General features: G+C 37.3%; 1 protein-coding gene across 2 annotated transcripts in view; it reads left to right on the top strand.

Annotated features, from left to right (window-relative positions):
• Window positions 1–4411: 4411 nt before the first annotated feature.
• LOC142345668 (uncharacterized) overlaps window positions 4412–23829 on the top strand; it is a 68954-nt gene continuing 49536 nt past the window's right edge. The window contains exons 1-3 of one of the 2 annotated variants that reach the window (XM_075397881.1): window positions 4412–4679; window positions 5945–6088; window positions 23793–23829. The exon at window positions 23793–23829 is cut by the window's right edge and continues 120 nt beyond it. In XM_075397881.1, the coding sequence (XP_075253996.1) occupies window positions 4493–4679; window positions 5945–6088; window positions 23793–23829 (368 nt within the window). In that variant the 5' untranslated portion in view covers window positions 4412–4492. Of the gene's footprint in view, window positions 4680–5944; window positions 6089–23789 lie in introns of both variants that reach the window. The other variant, XM_075397880.1, reaches the window with a different exon arrangement.

Genomic DNA, 23829 nt, shown 5'->3' with positions numbered 1-23829 from the left:
TTTACCTTTTTGATCGTCTGACTCTCATTTTCGCATTTTACATTTTTTTACCCGGCATAGTTGAAAAGCGCGTTTTTCACGTCTTCGTGTCGCTTTTATGTGCTGACGTAACTTGGTTCAATCGTTAATGGTGAGCTCTTAGATTTAGGGTGAAGTGAGTGATCTGTGTTAATCATAAATGTCTTACCTCTCTCTAAATGACATTGTAAGGCCCCTCGGTTAACTCTAATCTTTGCTTCAATAAAGAACAACTGTTAATGAAGGCATATAAAAAAGACCCACAAACCCATCCGTTTCCTATTGAAAGTTATTTACTAAAAATCGATTTAAAAATGTTTGATGCCTTTTTAACAGCCGCCGTCAGCCTCTCAAACGGCTATTTATAGGTGCTCCCCTTTTTAAATTTGCTTTACCTTTTGATCACGTTTTACATAAGTCACGATTTTCACGTCTGACTTCTGACTTACCTCACTCACTGTTTCAACTGAATGGATTTTAACTTCTCTCATGCATTAAATTACTCATTATAGTGAGTACGGTCACAGACAAAAGAGCAAAATCAAAAGAGACGGTATAAACCGATAAAGCACGGTCTTTAATTCAGTGAGAATTAGTTTATCCAATTTCATTAGAGTGTTCGCGGGCTGATATCGATATCAAGTTCATTATCTTTCAGTTTAGAAGCTGAATTCAGTAGACGATTCGAATCTAACTGAAACTGCGCACCAAATTATAACAATTTTTGAAATTGAAAAAAAAAATCAATCAATTTCTCTTTTCTGGCAATCTGCCGGCTTTGTTTCTGATATCCGGGAAAAAATCCTTCACCTTGTTATGGAAGATACCAAATATGAAGTTCCGTCTCTAATTTATTCGTTTTTGGTTTAAAACTAGACTTTGTTGCCATTTGTAATGTGTTAGTGTAATTTCTCTCTATCGTTAGTGATTGTAAACGTACATTCTCTTTTGAAATACTAAATTTGTAATATTGTAACAATGACTCATCTAACATAATGCCTGTAAAATACGCTGCCTGGAATTTTACACTACTAAATACTCTGGTAATTCAGCATTTCTTCTATCTAGTGAAAAATTTCAAAACTTTGTAATGATAGCTTCTAGTTGCTCTCAAATGAAATTTGTGGCAATAATTTGTCCCTTTGGTCTTTTTTTCATTTTTTTTTGTTCAGGATGAACTGGTAAATTCAACCGGTGAACAGCAACCGGTTGAAAAAGAAAAGCGGTTAAATTTTTGTAAAGGCGTTCTGTTCATCTTAGGAAGCCCTAAGATAATGCTTAAGGTTAGTTTGCAGTAAATCTGGGAACGTGACAACAGAATTAGAGGCTCGGTAATGTGCGGCTGCCAATAAAGTTTTGTTTTTGTGTGGCGAACCCTCAGAGGGCTAACTCTGAGAACTTTTCATTTTTACTTAGCGCTCAGCTGAGCGTAGCTGTTTTGCGATACGCTTAGTTTAACCTTTTTGATCGTCTGATTCTCATTTTCGCGTTTTACATTTTGTACTCGGCATAGTTGAAAAGGGCGTTTTTGTTCACGTCTTCGTGTCGCTTTTATGTGCGTGACGTAACTTGGTTCAATCGTTAATGGTGAGCTCTTAGTAATTTATGGTGAAGTGAGTGATCAGTTTTGATCATAAAGGTCTTACCTCTCTCTAAATGACATTGTAAGGTCCCCTCGGTTAACTCTAATCTTTGCTTCAATAAAGGACAACTGTTAATGAAGGCATATAAAAAAGACCCTCAAACCCATCCGTTTCCTATTGAAAGTTATTTACTATAAATCGATTTAAAAATGTTTGATGCCTTTTTAATAGCCGCCGTCAGCCTCTCAATCGGCTATTTTTAGGTGCTCTCCTTTTTTAATTTGCTTTACCTTTTGATCACCTTTTACATAAGTCACGATTTTCACGTTTGACTTCTGACTTGCCTCACTCACTTTTTCAACTGAATGGATTTTAAGTTCTCTCATGCATTAAATTACGCATTATAGTGAGCACGGTCAAAGACAAAAGAGCAAAATCAAAAGAGACGGGATAAACCGATAAAGCACGGTCTTTAAGTCATTGAGAATTAGTTTATCCAATTTCATTAGAGTGTTCACCGGCTGATTTCGGTACCAAGTTCATTATCTTTCAGTTTAGAAGCTGAATTAAGTAGAGTATTAGAATCTAACTGAAACAGCGCCAAATTATAACAATTTTTGAAATTAAAAAAAATAGTCAATTTCTCTTTTCTGGCAATCTGCCGGCTTTGTTTCGGATATCCTGGAAAAAATCCTTCACCTTGTTATGGAAGTTCCCAAATATGAAGTTCCGCCTCTAATTTATTCGTTTTTGGTTTAAAACTAGACTTTGTTGCCATTTATAATAAGTGTTAGTGTAATTTCTTTCTATCGTTAGTGATTGTAAACGTACCTTGTCTCTTTTGAAATACTAAATTTGTAATATTGTAACAATGACTCATCTAACATAATGCCTGTAAATTACGCTGCCTGGAATTTTTCACGACTAAATACTCTGGTAATTCAGCATTTCTTTTATCTAGCTAAAAATTTCAAAACTTTGTAATGATAGCTTCTAGTTGCTCTCAAATAAAATTTTTGGCAATAATTTGTCCCTTTGGTCTTTTTTACAATTTTTTGTACAGGATAAACTGGTAAATTCAACCGGTGAACAGCAACCGGTTGAAAAAAAGAGCGGTTAATTTTTTGTAAAGGCGTTCTGTTCATCTTAGGAAGCCCGTAGATAATGCTTAAGGTTAGTTTGCAGTACATCTGGGAACGTGACAAGAGAAGTAGAGGCTCGGTAATGTGCGGCTGCCAATAAAGAGTTTTGTTTTTGTGTGGCGAACCCTCAGAGGGCTAACTCTGAAAACTTTTCATTTTTACTTAGCTGTCAGCTGAGCTTAGCTGTTTTGCGATACGCTTAGTTTTACCTTTTTGATCGTCTGACTCTCATTTTCGCGTTTTACATATTTTTACGCGGCATAGTTGAAAAGCGCGTTTTTCACGTCTTCGTGTCGCTTTTATGTGCGTGACGTAACTTGGTTCAATCGTTAATGGTGAGCTCTTAGTGATTTATGGTGAAGTGAGTGATCAGTTTTAATCATAAATGTCTTACCTCTCTCTAAATGACATTGTAAGGTCCCCTCGGTTAACTCTAATCTTTGCTTCAATAAAGGACAACTGTTAATGAAGGCATATAAAAAAGACCCTCAAACCCATCCGTTTCCTATTGAAAGTTATTTACTATAAATCGATTTAAAAATGTTTGATGCCTTTTTAATAGCCGCCGTCAGCCTCTCAATCGGCTATTTTTAGGTGCTCTCCTTTTTTAATTTGCTTTACCTTTTGATCACCTTTTACATAAGTCACGATTTTCACGTTTGACTTCTGACTTGCCTCACTCATTTTTTCAACTGAATGGATTTTAAGTTCTCTCATGCATTAAATTACGCATTATAGTGAGTACGGTCAAAGACAAAAGAGCAAAATCAAAAGAGACGGGATAAACCGATAAAGCACGGTCTTTAAGTCATTGAGAATTAGTTTATCCAATTTCATTAGAGTGTTCCTCGGCTGATATCGGTATCAAGTTTATTATCTTTCTGTTTAGAAGCTGAATTAAGTAGAGTTATACAATCTAACTGAAGCTGCACGCCAAATTAGAACACTTTTTGAAATTGAAAAAAAAATCAGTCTATTTGTCTCTTCTTTATTTTCTTTGTGTTTCAATTCCGATATGCATCGAGTGCGTCAACGGCTGCTTTTTTTCCGGAAATCGGCCGGCTTTGTTTCTGATCTCCTGATAAAAATCCTTCCCCTTGTTATGGAAGTTCTCAAAAATAAAGTTCCGCCTCTACTTTTAAACCAAAAAACGAATAAATTAGAGGCGGAACTTTATTTTTCAGAACTTCCATAACAAGGGGAAGGATTTTTATCAGGAGATCAGAAACAAAGCCGGCCGATTTCCGGAAAAAAGCCGCCGTTGACGCACTCGATGCATATCGGAATTGAAACACAAAGAAAATAAAGAAGAGACAAATAGACTGATTTTTTTTTCAATTTCAAAAAGTGTTCTAATTTGGCGTGCAGCTTCAGTTAGATTGTATAACTCTACTTAATTCAGCTTCTAAACAGAAAGATAATAAACTTGATACCGATATCAGCCGAGGAACACTCTAATGAAATTGGATAAACTAATTCTCAATGACTTAAAGACGTTTTTTGGTTTAAAAGTAGACTTCTAAATAAGTCAATTGTTGAGAAACAAATTGCGAACTGGAGGTCAAACTCAATATATTAAGACTGTTATATTAAGGTCGTCCAGACTAGATTAAAGCTAATTTGGTTAACATAGAATGTATGTGGAATATGCGGGATTATTTCAGGTTTTGGGAATGATCGGTTGTGGGTGTTGGATTAAAGAAATAACAGATTGTTTTTGAACTGAGGTAAAATTTATCTCAAATAAACATGACCGAAGTTTCTGTGAAGCAATACGATATCGTGATCTCGCATGCAAGCGATGCGGATGAATCACTGTGTCTGAAGATACGAGAGGAATTGGTAGATAGAGGATACAGTGTGTTCATGGATGTATTCGGACAGTATCCCAATGAGAAAATGGCTGCTATTATCAAGAATGCTCATTTTTTCATAAGTTAGTGATCTTATAATTAGTGCTCATGTGTTAGCTGAGGCATTGGTGGTGTAGAAACTTGTATAGCTACGAATTTTCGGAAGTTATTCACGAATCAGTAATGTGTGAAAAATGAGCATACTATCTGCTATGATCCGCTTATGGCAATCGAGGCATCAAAGTTCTTGTACGATTGCGCATTTATGACCTTTGCACTATTACCAGGGTTTTGTTTAATGATCACAGAGTGAATAATTATTGTGTCCTATTTTATGAAATCAATAGGTTTTGTACTATGGATGCTTTTTTAGTAGAAAACGTTTTGAAAATTAGTGGGTCATGAGCATGGAAATAGTTTTAAGAATTATTCCTGTCCATTGTCGGTCTGAGCAAGAGTTTTTTTGCAAATTCTAGACTTTCGAAATGAACCTATTGAATTTATTGTCAAGTTGAAAGAACAATTAACCTACCATCAAAATTCATCCAATGTTCAACAATACAATCAAATTTTATAGAACTTAAAAAAATTAATGTCTGAGAACCTGTAAATATTTAACTAAATGGTGAAGTTTGAAGTATTTTGTTAATGAATTATGATTGGGGCAATGAGATCTTACGATTTTGATGATGATTTATTATTAACAATGAAATTCAGATTGTTTTGTCTCTTTTGTTTTTGTTAATAATATATTGTTCAAAATCAAAGATCTAATCAAACCCTCAGATCATAATTCATGATCATTTTTGGCGACCAGCGTGGAGCGCCAAAATGTGATAGTATCTATTAATTTCTATTAATTGTTAAGGTCGGGTGTATGTTTAAAATTATCCGAGCAAAATGTTAATGATTAATTTTAATTATGGTTATTTGATTGGTTCTCCGATTGCAACTGTTTTGTGTAACTTTAATTTAGGTGTGGAAAAGCAGTCATATCCGCATAGGTTAGAAGACTCTGCTTGAAGTCACTGGGAATGTCTGGCGTTTATCGAGAACCTCTAAACGGAGATATTAAGTCAGAATTTCGATGTGACTTCTGCAGAGTCACGTAACCATGCTTAAACACGAAACGCGCACGTTTTAAAATGACAAAAGTCAACTTCTAGCTACGTATATAGCAACATCTGGCATTCCAGACTTTCTGCAGTTTATACATTGCACGTGCGTGTTTCAAGTTTTTTTCCGTCATGAAGAAGTTGTATCAATGGCAGCCTTCTTTTGACTCGTTGATTATATAAAGTTGTTGCAAATGTATTATCTTTTGAGTGAACATTGAATGCATGTTTAGTGTGCTTGACAAAAGCCTATATGCAGGAGAAAGGGAGAGAGAAGGACTGTGCCCTTAATTGTGAAACCAAAAATAGACTCACTATCCAGATAGCATTCCTGGAAGACATGGACAAAACCACAGACGACATACTCTACTTAATAGGTAAGTAGAACTACCTGGTACAAAATTGAACTCGTCTTTTTTTGTTTTGATTTGATAACATTTTAAGTTCCTTCAAAACATTTTTTAAACAATATTTTAAGGTGAATTTGATTCAGGAAATGCCGCACGTGCTATTATTTGCTGCTGGGGAATTTGGTATCTTAGGCGAAAGAATTTCCTAGCCATTAGGCGAAAATTTTGGACTAAAATTTTGTTGACGTCAGTCTAATTACAATTAAAGCACTTTTGATTAAAACAATTGAAAGACAGTATGAGGAAAGTGTTTAATTTTTATAATTAGTTTAAGAGTATTCGGCTATTTTTTCATTGTTTGAATTAAGGTTGCGGTTATTGCTTTATTCGGGTTGTCTAATAGATGATAGTTATTTCAATGGTTATAGTTTTGTTGAAGACGACTCTGTTTTGTTTCAGGAATTCTTCCGACTGCTCTTTATTTGCTTAAGTGTCGTTGAAACAGGGTCGCGTGAAAACAAGTGAATTGTTCAAGCTGCTGAACAATGGTGATAGGAATTGAGAAATTTTGAGTGTCTTTCGTTCATGCATTTTTGGTTGCTCTCAAACAAAGTTGAATGCAATTATATCAGTCCTAAGTTTCTTTTTTGTCTACGAAGCTGTAGGCTGTGCGGTGCCCTTGGTTTGTTTTGATTAATAGCCGCCTCAGCTTCTTTGCCGGATTTTGTAGCGCTCCTTTTTACATCTTTTCACTTTTTTTTGATGATTTTTTAAGTAAAATTGGTGTAGTGATTTTGGTCACTCCAAAACAGCAAGTGGAGCGAAATAGCGAGTGCTTTTGAGGCGTTAATTTTTTTTACAGCAGAGAAAACAGTGTTTGAACAAATATTCGCTTTCTCGCTAGTTGTTTTTAAAGCAGAGAGAAAACGGCGTTTGAACAAAAATTCGCTTTCTCGCTAGTGGCTTTTGTTGACATGCGGCATTTTGACATTGATTTAGTTCGATTTCATCGAACTAAAATTCTTCGCTTTACGTTAATTCACAGCTTCTTCAACATTTTGCGTGAATTCTTTTCGACTTCTCTAGGCTGGTTTCACTCTTCGCTCATTCTCCTCAAAGTGTTTTTAGACAGCAGTTGCGCAGTAAAACACTTCAAAATAAACAGAGTCAGTATCGAAAAGCTAAATTAGAGATCGAAACGAAATGAAGCCCAATATTAGGTTCCTGTTACTAGAACTTTGTTCTTATAAGTCTTAGTTACCATCTCTAATGCTTATTGGTATTGATACCAGCTTCTGTATCGTCTCACTCTGAAACAGGAGTATGTTCAATTACAACATGACATCAAAATAGTTTGCAATTTAGAATTGTTCTCCTTTTTGTGGTCTGACGCTCTTTTCATTTTGTTCAAAGGCAAAGCTGAGAAGTCGGACTTTTCTGAATGACTTCTTCCTCTCTTAAACGGCGTTTGCGCGCGGGACTTAAGTTTCTCACTCTCTCTAGCAAACGTTTTTAGGCCATTAGCGTGATTGGGTTTTTATCATACTTGACTTACCTCACTCAATAAAAATTATTTTTGCACTTTAAAACTTTAGTTTCATTTGAAGTAGTCTAATGTCAAAGAATCTCATGTGTAATAAAGATCTCCATTAAAAAGGCTTCTGATGAATGAATCATAGTTTTATGAATTTATGGCTTAATTTTTCTGTCAGAATTTTTTGAGCGGCGTCTGTTTCTTCTATACGGCACGCAAGTCTATTTGGCAGCTATTCTGGGACTCTGTCGGCTAAGTTTTCAAATTTTTCGCTGGACGGATTTTTGTCTTACCCTCAAATTTTTCCTCCTTAAAACTGGAGGGCATTAAGTATCCGAGCAGCTGTCATAGGGCTGGTCTTTAAGAATGCGATTCGCCGAATCTTTTTTAGGAGACAATTTCATGGGGTGTAGGGCGGTTCTTAGTCTTACAAGTTTGACCGCCCCGCACTCTTTCACCCCTTACCTCACGCACACTCCCGCGATCAACCTCGCCCGATGGTTTTCGCTGTTGTTTTTGATATAAAGAAAAATAGTTTTGAGAAAATATTCGGTACACGAGAAACACCCTTCCCTCGACCAACCTCCCCAACCTGGCAATTTTTACTCCCCTCTAGTGCAGTCCTCTCAACCCCACACCTTCCGCTTCATCACTTGACGTCACCCCTCTCCAACGCTTGACCCTCCCCCAACGCGCTTACTCTGTTCTTAATGCTAGCGTCCTTGAGCCGCAGCTGGCTACCACCAAAGGAAACCACTCGGAGGTTGTTTGAGAGCAATTCGCCCGATGCTTTTCGCTTTTATCTCTGACATAGAGAAAGAAAAGTAGTTTTGAGAAAATATTCGCTACACGAGAAACACCCTTCCCTCGACCAACCTCCACAACCTGGCAATTTTTACTCCCCTCTAGTGCAGTCCTCTCAACCCTACACCTTCCGCTTCATCACTTGACGTCACCCCTCTCCAACGCTTGACCCTCCCGCAAAGCGCTTACTCTGTTCTTAATGCTAGCGTCCTTGAGCCACAGCTGGCTACCACCAAAGGAAACTACTCGGAGGTTTTTTGAGAGCAATTCGCCCGATCTTTTTCGCTTTTATCTCTGGTATAGAGAAAGAAAAGTAGTTTTGAGAAAATATTTGCTAAGCGAGGAAATTTTTTTGTAATTTAGCTTAAAACTGATTGCTTAAAAAAGCAATTATTTTTAACCTAAATTTTTTAGCCCAATTGTTTATTGGCAAACATTGTGATGGGCAATTAGATGTTTAAGAGTGTTTTTGACCATTTCGAAGATACTGTGAGATGCAATTTGGAGCTATATTTGTCGTTCTGCTGTCATTTACTGCCGACGGATTTTTAGCAGTAATAGGTTTTTATGGGGCTTTGATTGTCTTTGGCGTTAATTGGTATCATTGGAAATGTTAATCACAAAGAACATTGGAAATCCTAATTACAAAGAAAATTCATTAAAAATGTGTAATTGTCGGCCTTTTTAGCTTTATAATGTAGGTCTCTTACTTTTCTGTTTTATTGTAGATTTCTGACTTCTCAGTTTCGATCATTTTTTGTTGATTTTTTATTTCCAGTTAACCGTTTTGAAGAGGGCTATAGATAATGTTGATAGAGGGAAACAATTTATTGATGGACGGAGCTGTTTATACTAAATTAATTATTCATGTTTTTGTTTGTGTTAAGGAAATGCCACAACTGTTAATATTTGCTGCTGGGGAAATTGGTATCTTAGGCGAAAGATTTTCCTAGCAATTAGGCGAAAATTCTGGACTAAAATTCTGCTGACATCAGTCTAATTACAATTAAAGCACTTTTGATTAAAACAATTGAAAGACAGTATGAGGAAAGTGTTTAATTTTTATAATCAGTTTAAAAGAGTAATTGGCTATTTTTTTATTGTTTGAATTAAGATTGCGGTTATTGCTTTATTCGGGTTGATCTAATGGATGATAGTTATTCAAAAGATTATAGTCTTGTCGCAGAGTACTGTTATGTTTCAGAAATTCTTCTGACTGTTCTTTTTATGCTTTAGTGTCGCTGAAACAGGTTGCGTAAAAACAAGTGAATAAGTCAAGCTCCTGAAGAATGGTGACAGGAATCGAGAAATTTTTAGTGGCTTTCGTTCATGCATTTTTGGTTGCTCGCAAACAAAGTTGATTGCAATTATATCAGTCCTAAGTTCTTTCTTGTCTACGAAGCTGTAGGCTGAGGGGAGCTATTTTGCGGTGCCCTTGGTTTGTTTTGATTAATAGCCGCCTCAGCTTCTTTGCCGGCTTTTGTAGCGCTCCTTTTTACATCTTTTCACTTATCTTGATGATTTTTTAAGTTAAATTGGTGTAGTGTTTTTGGTCACTCCGAAACGGCTAGTGGAGCGAAAAAGCGAGTGCTTTTGAGGCGTGAAATTTTTTTTACAGCAGAGAGAAAACAGTGTTTAAACAAAAATTCGCTTTCTCGCTAGTGGTTTTTAAAGCAGAGAGAAAACGGTGTTTGAACAAAAATTCGCTTTCTCGCTAGTGGTTTTTGTTGACATGCGGCATTTTGACATGGATATAGTTCGATTTCATCAAACTAAAATTCTCCGCGTTACGTTAATTCACAGCTTCTTCAACATATTGCGTGAATACTTTTTGACTTCTCTAGGCTGGTTTCACTCTTCGCTCATTCGCCTCAAAGTGTTTTTAGACAGCAGTTGTCCAGCAAAACACTTCAAAATAAACAGAGTCAGTATCGAAAAACTAAATTAGAGATCGAAACGAAATAAAGCCCAATATTAGATATTAGATTCCCGTTACTAGAACTTTGTTCTTATAAGTCTTAGTTACGATCTCTAATGCTTATTGGTATTGATACCAGCTTCTGTATCGTCTTACTCTGAAACAGGAGTATGTTCAACTACAACATGACATCAAAATAGTTTGCAATTTAAACTTGTTCTCCTTTTTGTGGTCTGACGCTCTTTTCATTTTATTTGTTCACACGGCAAAGCTGAGAAGTCGGACTTTTCTGAATGACTTCTTCCTCTCTTAAACGGCGTTTGCGCGCGGGACTTAAATTTCTCACTCTCCCTAGCAAAACGTTTTTAGGCCATTAGCGTGGTTGGGTTTTTATCATACTTGACTTCCCTCACTCAATAAAAATCATTTTTGCAATTTAAAACTTTAGTTTCATTTGAAGTAGTCTAATGTCAAAGAATCTCATGTGTAATAAAGATCTCGATTAAAAAGGCTTCTGATGAATGAATCATAGTTCTTTGAAATTATGGCTTAATTTTTTCATGATTTTTTGAGCGGCGTCTATTTCTCCTATACGGCACGCAAGTCTACTTGGCAGCTATTCTGGGACTCTGTCGGCTAAGTTTTGCAAATTTTTCGCTGGACGGATTTTTGTCTTACCCTCAAATTTTTCCTCCTTAAAACTGGAGGGCATTAAGTATCCGAGCAGCTGTCATAGGGCTGGTCTTTAAGAATGCGATCCGCCGAAACTTTTCAAGGAGACAATTTCATGGGGTGAAGGGCGGTTCTTAGTCTTACAAGTTTGACCGCCCTCTTCACCCCTTCCCTCACGCACACGCACATTCTCTCGACCAACCTCGCCCGTTGGTTTTCGCTTATGTTTTTGATATAAAGAAAAGTAGTTTTGAGAAAACATTCGCTACGCGAGAAACACCCTTCCCTCGACCAACCTCCCCAACATGGCAATTTTTACTCCCCTCTAGTGCAGTCCTCTCAACCCCACACCTTCCGCTTCATCACTTGACGTCACCCCATTCCAAGGCTTGACCCTCCCCCAACGCGCTTACTCTGTTCTTAATGCTAGCGTCCTTGAGCCGCAGCTGACTACCACCAAAGGAAACCACTCGGAGGTTGTTTGAGAGCAATTCGCCCGATATTTTTCACTTTTATCTCTGATATAGAGAAAGAAAAGTAGTTTTGAGAAAATATTCGCTAAACGAGAAACACCCTTCCCTCGACCAACTTCCCCAACCTGGCAATTTTTACTCCCCTCTAGTGCAGTCCTCTCAACCCCACACCTTCCGCTCCATCACTTGACGTCACCCCTGTCCAACGCCTGACCCTCCCCCAACGCGCTTACTCTGTTCTTAATGCTAGCGTCCTTGAGCCGCAGCTGGCTACCACCAAAGGAAACCACTCGGAGGTTTTTTGAGAGCAATTCGCCCGATCTTTTTCGCTTTTATCTCTGGTATAGAGAAAGAAAAGTAGTTTTGAGAAAATATTTGCTAAGCGAGGAAATTTTTGTTCTAATTTAGGTTAAAATTGATTGCTAAAAAAGCAATTATTTTTAACCTAAATTTTTTAGCTCAATTGTTTATTGGCAAACATTGTGATGAGGAATTAGATGTTTAAGAGTGTGTTCGACCATTTCGAAGATACTTTGAGATGCAGTTTGGAGCTATATTTGTCGTTCTGCTGTCATTTACTGCCGACGGATTTTTAGCAGTAATAGGTTTTTATGGGGCTTTGATTGTCTTTGGCGTTAATTGGTATCATTGGAAATGTTAATCACAAAGAACATTGGAAATCCTAATTACAAAGAAAATTCATTAAAAATGTGTAATTGTCGGCCTTTTTAGCTTTATAATGTAGGTCTCTTACTTTTCTGTTTTATTGTAGATTTCTGACTTCAGTTTCGATCATTTTTTTGTTGATTTTTTATTTCCAGTTATCCGTTTTGAAGAGGGCTATAGATAATTTTGATAGAAGGAAATAATTTATTGATAGATGAAACTGTTTATACTAAATTAATTATTCATGTTTTTGTTTGTGTTAAGGAAATGCCACAACTGTTAATATTTGCTGCTGGGGAAATTGGTATCTTAGGCGAAAGAATTTCCTACCCATTAGGCGAAAATTTTGGACTAAAATTTTGTTGACATCAGTCAAATTACAATTAAAGCACTTTTGATTGAAACAATTGAAAGACAGTATGCGGAAAGTAATTAATTTTTATAATCAGTTTAAAAGAGTATTTGGCTATTTTTTTTCATTGTTTGAATTAAGATTGCGGTTATTGCTTTATTCGGGTGGTCTAATAGATGGTAGTTATTCAAAAGATTATAGTCTTGTCGCAGAGTACTGTTATGTTTCAGAAATTCTTCTGACTGTTCTTTTTATGCATTAGTGTCGCTGAAACAGGTTGCGTAAAAACAAGTCAATAGGTCAAGCTCCTGAAGAATGGTGATAGGAATCGAGAATTTTTTATTGGCTTTCGTTCATGCTTTTTTGGTTGCTCTCAAACAAAGTTGAATGCAATTATTTCAGTCCTAAGTTTTTTTTTGTCTACGAAGCTGTAGGCTAAGGGGAGCTATTTTGCGGTGCCCTTGGTTTGTTTTGATTAATAGCCGCCTCAGCTTCTTTGCCGGCTTTTGTAGCGCTCCTTTTTACATCTTTTCTCTTATCTTGATGATTTTTTAAGTTAAATTGGTGTAGTGTTTTTGGTCACTCCGAAACGGCAAGTGGAGCGAAAAAGCGAGTGCTTTTGAGGCTTGAAATTTTTTTACAGCAGAGAGAAAAGTGTTTGAACAAAAATTCGCTTTCTCGCTAGTGGTTTTTAGAGCGGAGAGAAAATGGTGTTTGAACAAAAATTCGCTTTCTCGCTGGTGGTTTCTGTTGACATGCGGCATTTTGACATTGATTTAGTTCGGTTTCATCGAACTAAATTTCTTCGCTGTACGTTAATTAACAGCTTCAACATATTGCGTGAATACTTTTTGACTAGGCTAGTTTCACTCTTCGCTCATTCGCCTCAAAGTGTTTTTAGACAGCAGTTGCGCAGCAAAACACTTCAAAATAAACAGAGTCAGTATCGAAAAACTAAATTAGAGATCGAAACGAAATCAAGCCCAATATTAGATATTAGATTCCCGTTACTAGAACTTTGTTCTTATAAGTCTTAGTTACGATCTCTAATGCTTATTGGTATTGATACCAGCTTCTGTATCGTCTTACTCTGAAACAGGAGTATGTTCAACTACATGACATCAAAATAGTTTGCAATTTAAACTTGTTCTCCTTTTTGTGGTCTGACGCTCTTTTCATTTTATTTGTTCACACGGCAAAGCTGAGAAGTCGGACTTTTCTGAATGACTTCTTCCTCTCTTAAACGGCGTTTGCGCGCGGGACTTAAATTTCTCACTCTCTCTAGCAAACGTTTTTAGGCCATTAGCGTGGTTGGGTTTTTATCATACTTGACTTCCCTCACTCAATAAAAATCATTTTTGCAATTTAAAACTTTAGTTTCATTTGAAGTAGTCTAATGTCAAAGAATCTCATGTGTAATAAAGATCTCGATTAAAAAGGCTTCTGATGAATGAATCATATTTCTTTGAAATTATGGCTTAATTTTTTCATGATTTTTTGAGCGGCGTCTATTTCTCCTATACGGCACGCAAGTCTACTTGGCAGCTATTCTGGGACTCTGTCGGCTAAGTTTTGCAAATTTTTCGCTGGACGGATTTTTGTCTTACCCTCAAATTTTTCCTCCTTAAAACTGGAGGGCATTAAGTATCCGAGCAGCTGTCATAGGGCTGGTCTTTAAGAATGCGATCCGCCGAAACTTTTCAAGGAGACAATTTCATGGGGTGAAGGGCGGTTCTTAGTCTTACAAGTTTGACCGCCCTCTTCACCCCTTCCCTCACGCACACGCACATTCTCTCGACCAACCTCGCCCGTTGGTTTTCGCTTATGTTTTTGATATAAAGAAAAGTAGTTTTGAGAAAACATTCGCTACGCGAGAAACACCCTTCTCTCGACCAACCTCCCCAACCTGGCAATTTTTACTCCCCTCTAGTGCAGTCCTCTCAACCCCACACCTTCCGCTTCATCACTTGACGTCACCCCACTCCAAGGCTTGACCCTCCCGCAACGCGCTTACTCTGTTCTTAATGCTAGCGTCCTTGAGCCGCAGCTGGCTACCACCAAAGGCAACCACTCGGAGGTTGTTTGAGAGCAATTCGCCCGATATTTTTCGCTTTTATCTCTGATATAGAGAAAGAAAAGTAGTTTTGAGAAAATATTCGCTAAACGAGAAACACCCTTCCCTCGACCAACTTCCCCAACCTGGCAATTTTTACTCCCCTCTAGTGCAGTCCTCTCAACCCCACACCTTCCGCTCCATCACTTGACGTCACACCTCTCCAACGCCTGACCCTCCCCCAACGCGCTTACTCTGTTCTTAATGCTAGCGTCCTTGAGCCGCAGCTGACTACCACCAAAGGAAACCACTCGGAGGTTGTTTGAGAGCAATTCGCCCGATATTTTTCGCTTTTATCTCTGATATAGAGAAAGAAAAGTAGTTTTGAGAAAATATTCGCTAAACGAGAAACAGCCTTCCCTCGACCAACTTCCCCAACCTGGCAATTTTTACTCCCCTCTAGTGCAGTCCTCTCAACCCCACACCTTCCGCTCCATCACTTGACGTCACCCCTATCCAACGCCTGACCCTCCCCCAACGCGCTTACTCTGTTCTTAATGCTAGCGTCCTTGAGCCGCAGCTGGCTACCACCAAAGGAAACCACTCGGAGGTTTTTTGAGAGCAATTCGCCCGATCTTTTTCGCTTTTATCTCTGGTATAGAGAAAGAAAAGTAGTTTTGAGAAAATATTTGCTAAGCGAGGAAATTTTTGTTCTAATTTAGGTTAAAATTGATTGCTAAAAAAGCAATTATTTTTAACCTAAATTTTTTAGCTCAATTGTTTATTGGCAAACATTGTGATGAGCAATTAGATGTTTAAGAGTGTGTTTGACCATTTCGAAGATACTTTGAGATGCAGTTTGGAGCTATATTTGTCGTTCTGCTGTCATTTACTGCCGACGGATTTTTAGCAGTAATAGGTTTTTATGGGGCTTTGATTGTTTTTGGCGTTAATTGGTATCATTGGAAATGTTAATCACAAAGAACATTGGAAATCCTAATTACAAAGAAAATTCATTAAAAATGTGTAATTGTCGGCCTTTTTAGCTTTATAATGTAGGTCTCTTACTTTTCTGTTTTATTGTAGATTTCTGACTTCAGTTTCGATCATTTTTTTGATGATTTTTTATTTCCAGTTATCCGTTTTGAAGAGGGCTATAGATAATTTTGATAGAAGGAAATAATTTATTGATAGATGGAACTGTTTATACTAAATTAATTATTCATGTTTTTGTTTGTGTTAAGGAAATGCCACAACTGTTAATATTTGCTGCTGGGGAAATTGGTATCTTAGGCGAAAGAATTTCCTACCCATTAGGCGAAAATTTTGGACTAAAATTTTGTTGACATCAGTCAAATTACAATTAAAGCACTTTTGATTGAAACAATTGAAAGACAGTATGAGGAAAGTAATTAATTTTTATAATCAGTTTAAAAGAGTATTTGGCTATTTTTTTCATTGTTTGAATTAAGATTGCGGTTATTGCTTTATTCGGGTGGCCTAATAGATGGTAGTTATTCAAAAGATTATAGTCTTGTCGCAGAGTACTGTTATGTTTCAGAAATTCTTCTGACTGTTCTTTTTAAGCATTAGTGTCGCTGAAACAGGTTGCGTAAAAACAAGTCAATAGGTCAAGCTCCTGAAGAATGGTGATAGGAATCGAGAATTTTTTATTGGCTTTCGTTCATGCTTTTTTGGTTGCTCTCAAACAAAGTTGAATGCAATTATTTCAGTCCTAAGTTCTTTTTTGTCTACGAAGCTGTAGGCTAAGGGGAGCTATTTTGCGGTGCCCTTGGTTTGTTTTGATTAATAGCCGCCTCAGCTTCTTTGCCGGCTTTTGTAGCGCTCCTTTTTACATCTTTTCACTTATCTTGATGATTTTTTAAGTTAAATTGGTGTAGTGTTTTTGTTCACTCCGAAACGGCAAGTGGAGCGAAAAAGCGAGTGCTTTTGAGGCTTGAAATTTTTTTTACAGCAGAGAGAAAAGTGTTTGAACAAAAATTCGCTTTCTCGCTAGTGGTTTTTAGAGCGGAGAGAAAATGGTGTTTGAACAAAATTTCGCTTTCTCGCTGGTGGTTTCTGTTGACATGCGGCATTTTGACATTGATTTAGTTCGGTTTCATCGAACTAAATTTCTTCGCTGTACGTTAATTAACAGCTTCAACATATTGCGTGAATACTTTTTGACTAGGCTAGTTTCACTCTTCGCTCATTCGCCTCAAAGTGTTTTTAGACAGCAGTTGCGCAGCAAAACACTTCAAAATAAACAGAGTCAGTATCGAAAAACTAAATTAGAGATCGAAACGAAATCAAGCCCAATATTAGATATTAGATTCCCGTTACTAGAACTTTGTTCTTATAAGTCTTAGTTACCATCTCTAATGCTTATTGGTATTGATACCAGCTTCTGTATCGTCTTACTCTGAAACAGGAGTATGTTCAACTACAACATGACATCAAAATAGTTTGCAATTTAAAATTGTTCTCCTTTTTGTGGTCTGACGCTCTTTTCATTTTATTTGTTCACACGGCAAAGCTGAGAAGTCGGACTTTTCTGAATGACTTCTTCCTCTCTTAAACGGCGTTTGCGCGCGGGACTTAAATTTCTCACTCTCTCTAGCAAAGGTTTTTAGGCCATTAGCGTGGTTGGGTTTTTATCATACTTGACTTCCCTCACTCAATAAAAATCATTTTTGCAATTTAAAACTTTAGTTTCATTTGAAGTAGTCTAATGTCAAAGAATCTCATGTGTAATAAAGATCTCGATTAAAAAGGCTTCTGATGAATGAATCATAGTTCTTTGAGTTTATGACTTAATTTTTTTCACATGATTTTTTGAGCGGCGTCTATTTCTCCTATACGGCACGCAAGTCTACTTGGCAGCTATTCTGGGACTCTGTCGGCTAAGTTTTGCAAATTTTTCGCTTGACGGATTTTTCTCTTACCCTCAAATTTTTCCTCCTTAAAACTGGAGGGCATTAAGTATCCGAGCAGCTCTCTTAGAGCTGGTCTTTAAGAATGCGATTCGCCGAAACTTTTTAAGGAGACAATTTCATGGGGTGAAGAGCGGTTCTTAGTCTTACAAGTTTGACGCCCTCTTTCACCCCTTCCCTCACGCACACGCACATTCTCTCGACCAACCTCGCCCGTTTGTTTACGCTTATGTTTTTGATATAAAGAAAAGTAGTTTTGAGAAAACATTCGCTACGCGAGAAACACCCTTCCCTCGACCAACCTCCCCAACCTGGCAATTTTTACTCCCCTCCAGTGCAGTCCTCTCAACCCCACACCTTCCGCTCCATCACTTGACGTCACCCCCCTCCAACGCCTGACCCTCCCCCAACGCGCTTACTCTGTTCTTAATGCTAGCGTCCTTGAGCCGCAGCTGGCTACCGCCAAAGGAAACCACTCGGAGGTTGTTTGAGAGCAATTCGCCCGATGTTTTTCGCTTTTATCTCTGATATAGAGAAAGAAAAGTAGTTTTGAGAATATATTCGCTAAACGAGAAACACCCTTCCCTCGACCAACCTCCCCAACCTGGCAATTTTTACTCCCCTCTCGTGCAGTCCTCTCAACCCCACACCTTCCGCTTCATCACTTGACGTCACCCCTCTCCAACGCTTGACCCTCCCCCAACGCGCTTACTCTGTTCTTAATGCTAGCGTCTTTGAGCCGCAGCTGGCTACCACCAAAGGAAGCCACTCGGAGGTTGTTTGAGAGCAATTCACCTGATGTTTTTCGCTTTTATCTCTGACATAGAGAAAGAAAAGTAGTTTTGAGAAAATATTTGCTAAGCGAGGAAATTTTTGTTCTAATTTAGGTTAAAATTGATTGCTTAAAAAAACAATTATTTTTAACCTAAATTTTTTAGCCCAATTGTTTATTGGCAAACATTGTGATGAGGAATTAGATGTTTAATAGTGTTTTTGACCATTTCGAAGATACTTTGAGATGCAGTTTGGAGCTATATTTGTCGTTCTGCTGTCATTTATTGCCTACGGATTTTTAGCAGTAATAGGTTTTTATGGGGCTATGATTGTCTTTGGCGTTAATTGGTATCATTGGAAATGTTAATCACAAAGAACATTGGAAATCCTAATTACCAAGAAAATTCATTAAAAATGTGTAAGTGTCAGCCTTTTTAGTTTTATAATGTAGGTCTCTTACTTTTCTGTTTTATTGTAGATTTCTCAGTTTTGATCATTTTTTTGTTGATTTTTTATTTCCAGTTAACCGTTTTGAAGAGGGCTATAGATAATGTTGATAGAAGGAAACAATTTATTGATGGACGGAACTGTTTATACTAAATTAATTATTCATGTTTTTGTTTGTGTTAAGGAAATGCTACAACTTCTAATTTTTGCTGCTGGGGAAATTGGTATCTTAGGCGAAAGAATTTCCTAGCCATTAGGCGAATATTCTGGACTAAAGTTTTGTTGACATCAGTCTAATTACAATTAAAGCACTTCTGATTAAAACAATTGAAAGACAGTATGAGGTGTTTAATTTTTATAATCAGTTTAAAAGAGTATTGGCTATTTTTTCATTGTTTGAATTAAGATTGCGGTTATTGCTTTATTCGGGTAGTCTAATGGATGATAGTCATTCAAAAGATTATAGTCTTGTCGCAGAGTACTGTTATGTTTCAGAAATTCTTCTGACTGTTCTTTTTATGCTTTAGTGTCGCTAAAACAGGTTGCGTAAAAACAAGTCAATAGGTCAAGCTCCTGAAGAATGGTGATAGGAATCGAGAATTTTTTATTGGCTTTCGTTCATGCTTTTTTGGTTGCTCTCAAACAAAGTTGAATGCCATTTTTTCAGTCCTAAATTCTTTTTTGTCTACGAAGCTGTAGGCTAAGGGGAGCTATTTTGCGGTCCCCTTGGTTTGTTTTGATTAATAGCCACCTCAGCTTCGTTGCCGGCTTTTGTAGCGCTCCTTTTCACATCTTTTCACTTATCTTGATGATTTTTTAAGTTAAATTGGTGTAGTGTTTTTGGTCACTCCGAAACAGCAAGTGGAGCGAAAAAGCGAGTGCTTTTGAGGCTTGAAATTTTTTTACAGCAGATAGAAAAGTGTTTGAACAACAATTCGCTTTCTCGCTAGTGGTTTTTAAAGCGGAGAGAAAGTGGTGTTTGAACAAAAATTCGCTTTCTCGCTGGTGGTTTCTGTTGACATGCGGCATTTTGACATTGATTTAGTTCGATTTCATCGAACTAAAATTCTTCGCTGTACGTTAATTAACAGCTTCTTCAACATATTGCGTGAATACTTTTTGACTAGGCTAGTTTCACTCTTCGCTCATTCGCCTCAAAGTGTTTTTAGACAGCAGTTGCGCAGCAAAACACTTCAAAATAAACAGAGTCAGTATCGAAAAACTAAATTAGAGATCGAAACGAAATCAAGCCCAATATTAGATTCCCGTTACTAGAACTTTGTTCTTATAAGTCTTAGTTACCATCTCTAAAGCTTATTGGTATTGATACCAGCTTCTGTATCGTCTCACTCTGAAACAGGAGTATGTTCAACTTCAACATGACATCAAAATAGTTTGCAATTTAAAATTGTTCTCCTTTTTGTGGTCTGACGCTCTTTTCATTTTATTTGTTCACACGACAAAGCTGAGAAGTCGGACTTTTCGGAATGACTTCTTCCTCTCCTTAACGGCGTTTGCGCGCGGGACTTAATTTTCTCACTCTCTCTAGCAAACGTTTTTAGGCCATTAGCGTGATTGGGTTTTTTATCATACTTGACTTCCCTCACTCAATAAAAATCATTTTTGCATTTAAAAACTTTAGTTTCATTTGAATTAGTCTAATATCAAAGATCTCATGTGTAATAAAGATCTTGATTAAAAAGGCTTTCGATGAATGAATCATAGTTCTTTGAATTTATGGCTTAATTTTTTTCACATGATTTTTTGAGCGGCGTCTGTTTCTTCTATACGGCACGCAAGTCTATTTGGCAGCTATTCTGGGACTCTGTCGGCTAAGTTTTGCAAATTTTTCGCTGGACGGATTTTTTGTATTACACTCAAATTTTTCCTCCTAAAAACTGGAGGGCATTAAGTATCCGAGCAGCTGTCATAGGGCTGGTCTTTAAGAATGCGATTCGCCGAAACTTTTTTTAGGAGACAATTTCATGGGGTGAAGGGCGGTTCTGAGTCTTACAAGTTTGACCGCCCTCTTTCACCCCTTCCCTCGAGCAAACACACACTCCCTCGACTAACCTCGCCCGATAGTTTTCGCTTTTGTTTTTGATAAAGAAAAGTAGTTTTGAGAAATTATTCGCTACACGAGAAACACCCTTCCCTTGACCAACCTCCCCAACCTGGCAATTTTTACTCCCCTCTAGTGCAGTCCTCTCAACCCCACACCTTCCGCTTCATCACTTGACGTCACCCCTCTCCAACGCTTGACCCTCCCCCAACGCGCTTACTCTGTTCTTAATGCTAGCGTCCTTGAGCCGCAGCTGGCTACCACCAAAGGAAACCACTCGGAGGTTGTTGGAGAGCAATTCGCCCGATGTTTTTCGCTTTTATCTCTGACATAGAGAAAGAAAAGTAGTTTTGAGAAAATATTCGCTACACGAGAAACACCCTTCCCTCGACCAACCTCCACAACCTGGCAATTTTTACTCCCCTCTAGTGCAGTCCTCAACCCCACACCTTCCGCTTCATCACCTGACGTCACCCCTCTCCAACGCTTGACCCTCCCCCAACGCGCTTACTCTGTTCTTAATGCTAGCGTCCTTGAGCCGCAGCTGGCTACCACCAAAGGAAGCCACTCGGAGGTTGTTTGAGAGCAATTCACCCGATGTTTTTCGCTTTTATCTCTGACATAGAGAAAGAAAAGTAGTTTTGAGAAAATATTTGCTAAGCGAGGAAATTTTTGTTCTAATTTAAGTTAAAATTGATTGCTTAAAAAAGCAATTATTTTTAACCTAAATTTTTTTAGCCCAATTGTTTATTGGCAAACATTGTGATGAGCAATTAGATGTTTAATAGTGTTTTTGACCATTTCGAAGATACTTTGAGATGCAGTTTGGAGCTATATTTGTCGTTCTGCTGTCATTTACTGCCTACGGATTTTTAGCAGTAATAGGTTTTTATGGGGCTTTGATTGTCTTTGGCGTTAGTTGGTATCATTGGAAATGTTAATTACAAAGAAAATTCATTAAAAATGTGTAAGTGTCAGCCTTTTTAGCTTTATAATGTAGTTTTCTTACTTTTCTGTTTTACTGTGGATTTCGGACTTCTCAGTTTTGATCATTTTTTGTTGATTTTTCTTTTCCAGTTAACCGTTTTGAAGAGGGCTATAGATAATGTTGATAGAAGGAAACAATTCATTGATGGACGGAACTGTTTATACTAAATTAATTATTCATGTTTTTGTTTGTGTTAAGGAAATGCTACAACTGCTAATTTTTCCTGCTGGGGAAATTGGTATCTTAGGCGAAAGAATTTTCTAGCCATTAGGCGAATATTTTGGACTAAATATTGTTTACAGCAGTCTAATTACAATTAAAGCACTTTTGATTAAAACAATTGAAAGACAGTATGAGGTGTTTATTTTTTATAATCAGTTTAAAAGAGTATTGGCTATTTTTTCATTGTTTGAATTAAGATTACGGTTATTGCTTTATTCGGGTAGTCTAATGGATGATAGTTATTCAAAAGATTATAGTCTTGTCGCAGAGTACTGTTATGTTTCAGAAATTCTTCTGACTGTTCTTTTTATGCTTTAGTGTCGCTGAAACAGGTTGCGTAAAAACAAGTGAATAGGTCAAGCTCCTGAAGAATGGTGATAGGAATCGAGAAATTTTTATTGGCTTTCGTTCATGCATTTTTGGTTGCTCTCAAACAAAGTTGAATGCAATTATTTCAGTCCTAAGTTCTTTTTTGTCTACGAAGCTTTAGGCTGAGCGGAGCTATTTTGCGGTGCCCTTGGTTTGTTTTAATTAAGCCGGATTTTGTAGCGCTCCTTTTTACAATTCAAAGGAGACGAGGGGGCATGGTAGTGTGTTCGCTCATATTTTTCTGAACCCTCGCATTCACAAGTTTTCGCAGCCAAAAAATCTTTTTTATAGCTGCGAAGCTGTAAGCTGAGCGTAGCTATATTGCGGTGCTCTTGGTTTTTTTTACAATTCAAAGAATTTGAATTGTATTGGGGCGCTGTCTTTTTTTTTTAGATCTGTTCACACATTTTCATGATTTTTGAAGTCAAATTGGAGTAGTGAATTTGGTCACGCCGAAACAGGAAATGGAGCGAAAAAGCGAGTGGTTTTGCGGCGTGAATTTTTTTCGCTCTAATTTTAAAGTAGAGTGCGAAAATGGTGTTTGAACAAAAATTCTGTTTCTCGGTAGTGGTTTTTGTTCACATGCAGCAATTTAACTTTGATTTGTACTGTTTTTTTCGAGTTTTTGGATCGAATTTTTTTCTAAATGGTTTTCCCAAGCCATTCATCGTTCATTCTAGACCTATTTTTTTATTGAACCAAATTTCAATTTATCGCTATTGACTTTTTGTTCACATGCGGCATTTTGACATTCATTTTCTGATTTTTTTAACTAATTTTTTTGAATTGGTTTTTCCAATTCACTCATAGTCCGTTCTAGGTCTAATTTTTTTGTGTATTCAATGAAAATGCTTTGAATCGTACGTCAGGACTTGTCCTATGATTTTTTTAAATTTCGTCGTCAAGGTTGATATCTCGACCATAGAACGCCATGACCACTACAAGTCAGTTTTTGCTCATTCACAAAAATGTCGACAGCGGCGCGCCAGGCGTCATTTTTCAATTGTATTGGAGCGAGTATTTTGTTCATGCGAGTGAATAAATTTTCGGTCACACGTGACTTACCTCACTCAATAAAGGGACTTTTCTCAAAATTGACTTTAATTACGTTAATAAGAGGATCTGGGGTCAAATATTTCCTCTCTCTAATTAAAGAATATTTAAGGGCAATTAGAAAGCTAAGGTTAAAAGCTTAAAAGGTTAAGCTTAAAAGAAAACTAAGGTCTATATCAAGTTAAAACATCACGGTTTGTTTTTGTTCTAGCCATTAGTATTTTGAGATTACAGGTCTAGGAATCTATCGCAGCATATTTTCTGGCAAGCGGGGGGCTAAGTTTGCGTAGTTTTTTATTAGTAAGTTGCATAACCAATTTTCCCAATTGGCAATTAGCTCCATTTTCTATCTTACGCGAAAACTCAGATAGTTATTGCTAGCTGATTCGAGATTTCTTATGTGCATAGCAGGACGTGGACTATATGCAGACTTTCATCAACTGTCATT

This window comes from Convolutriloba macropyga, chromosome 9 (genome assembly GCF_964194025.1).
Source record: "Convolutriloba macropyga chromosome 9, txConMacr16.3, whole genome shotgun sequence".
In the NCBI taxonomy this organism is placed as follows: Eukaryota; Metazoa; Xenacoelomorpha; order Acoela; family Convolutidae; genus Convolutriloba; species Convolutriloba macropyga.
This window is presented reverse-complemented; position numbering and strand designations above follow the sequence as displayed.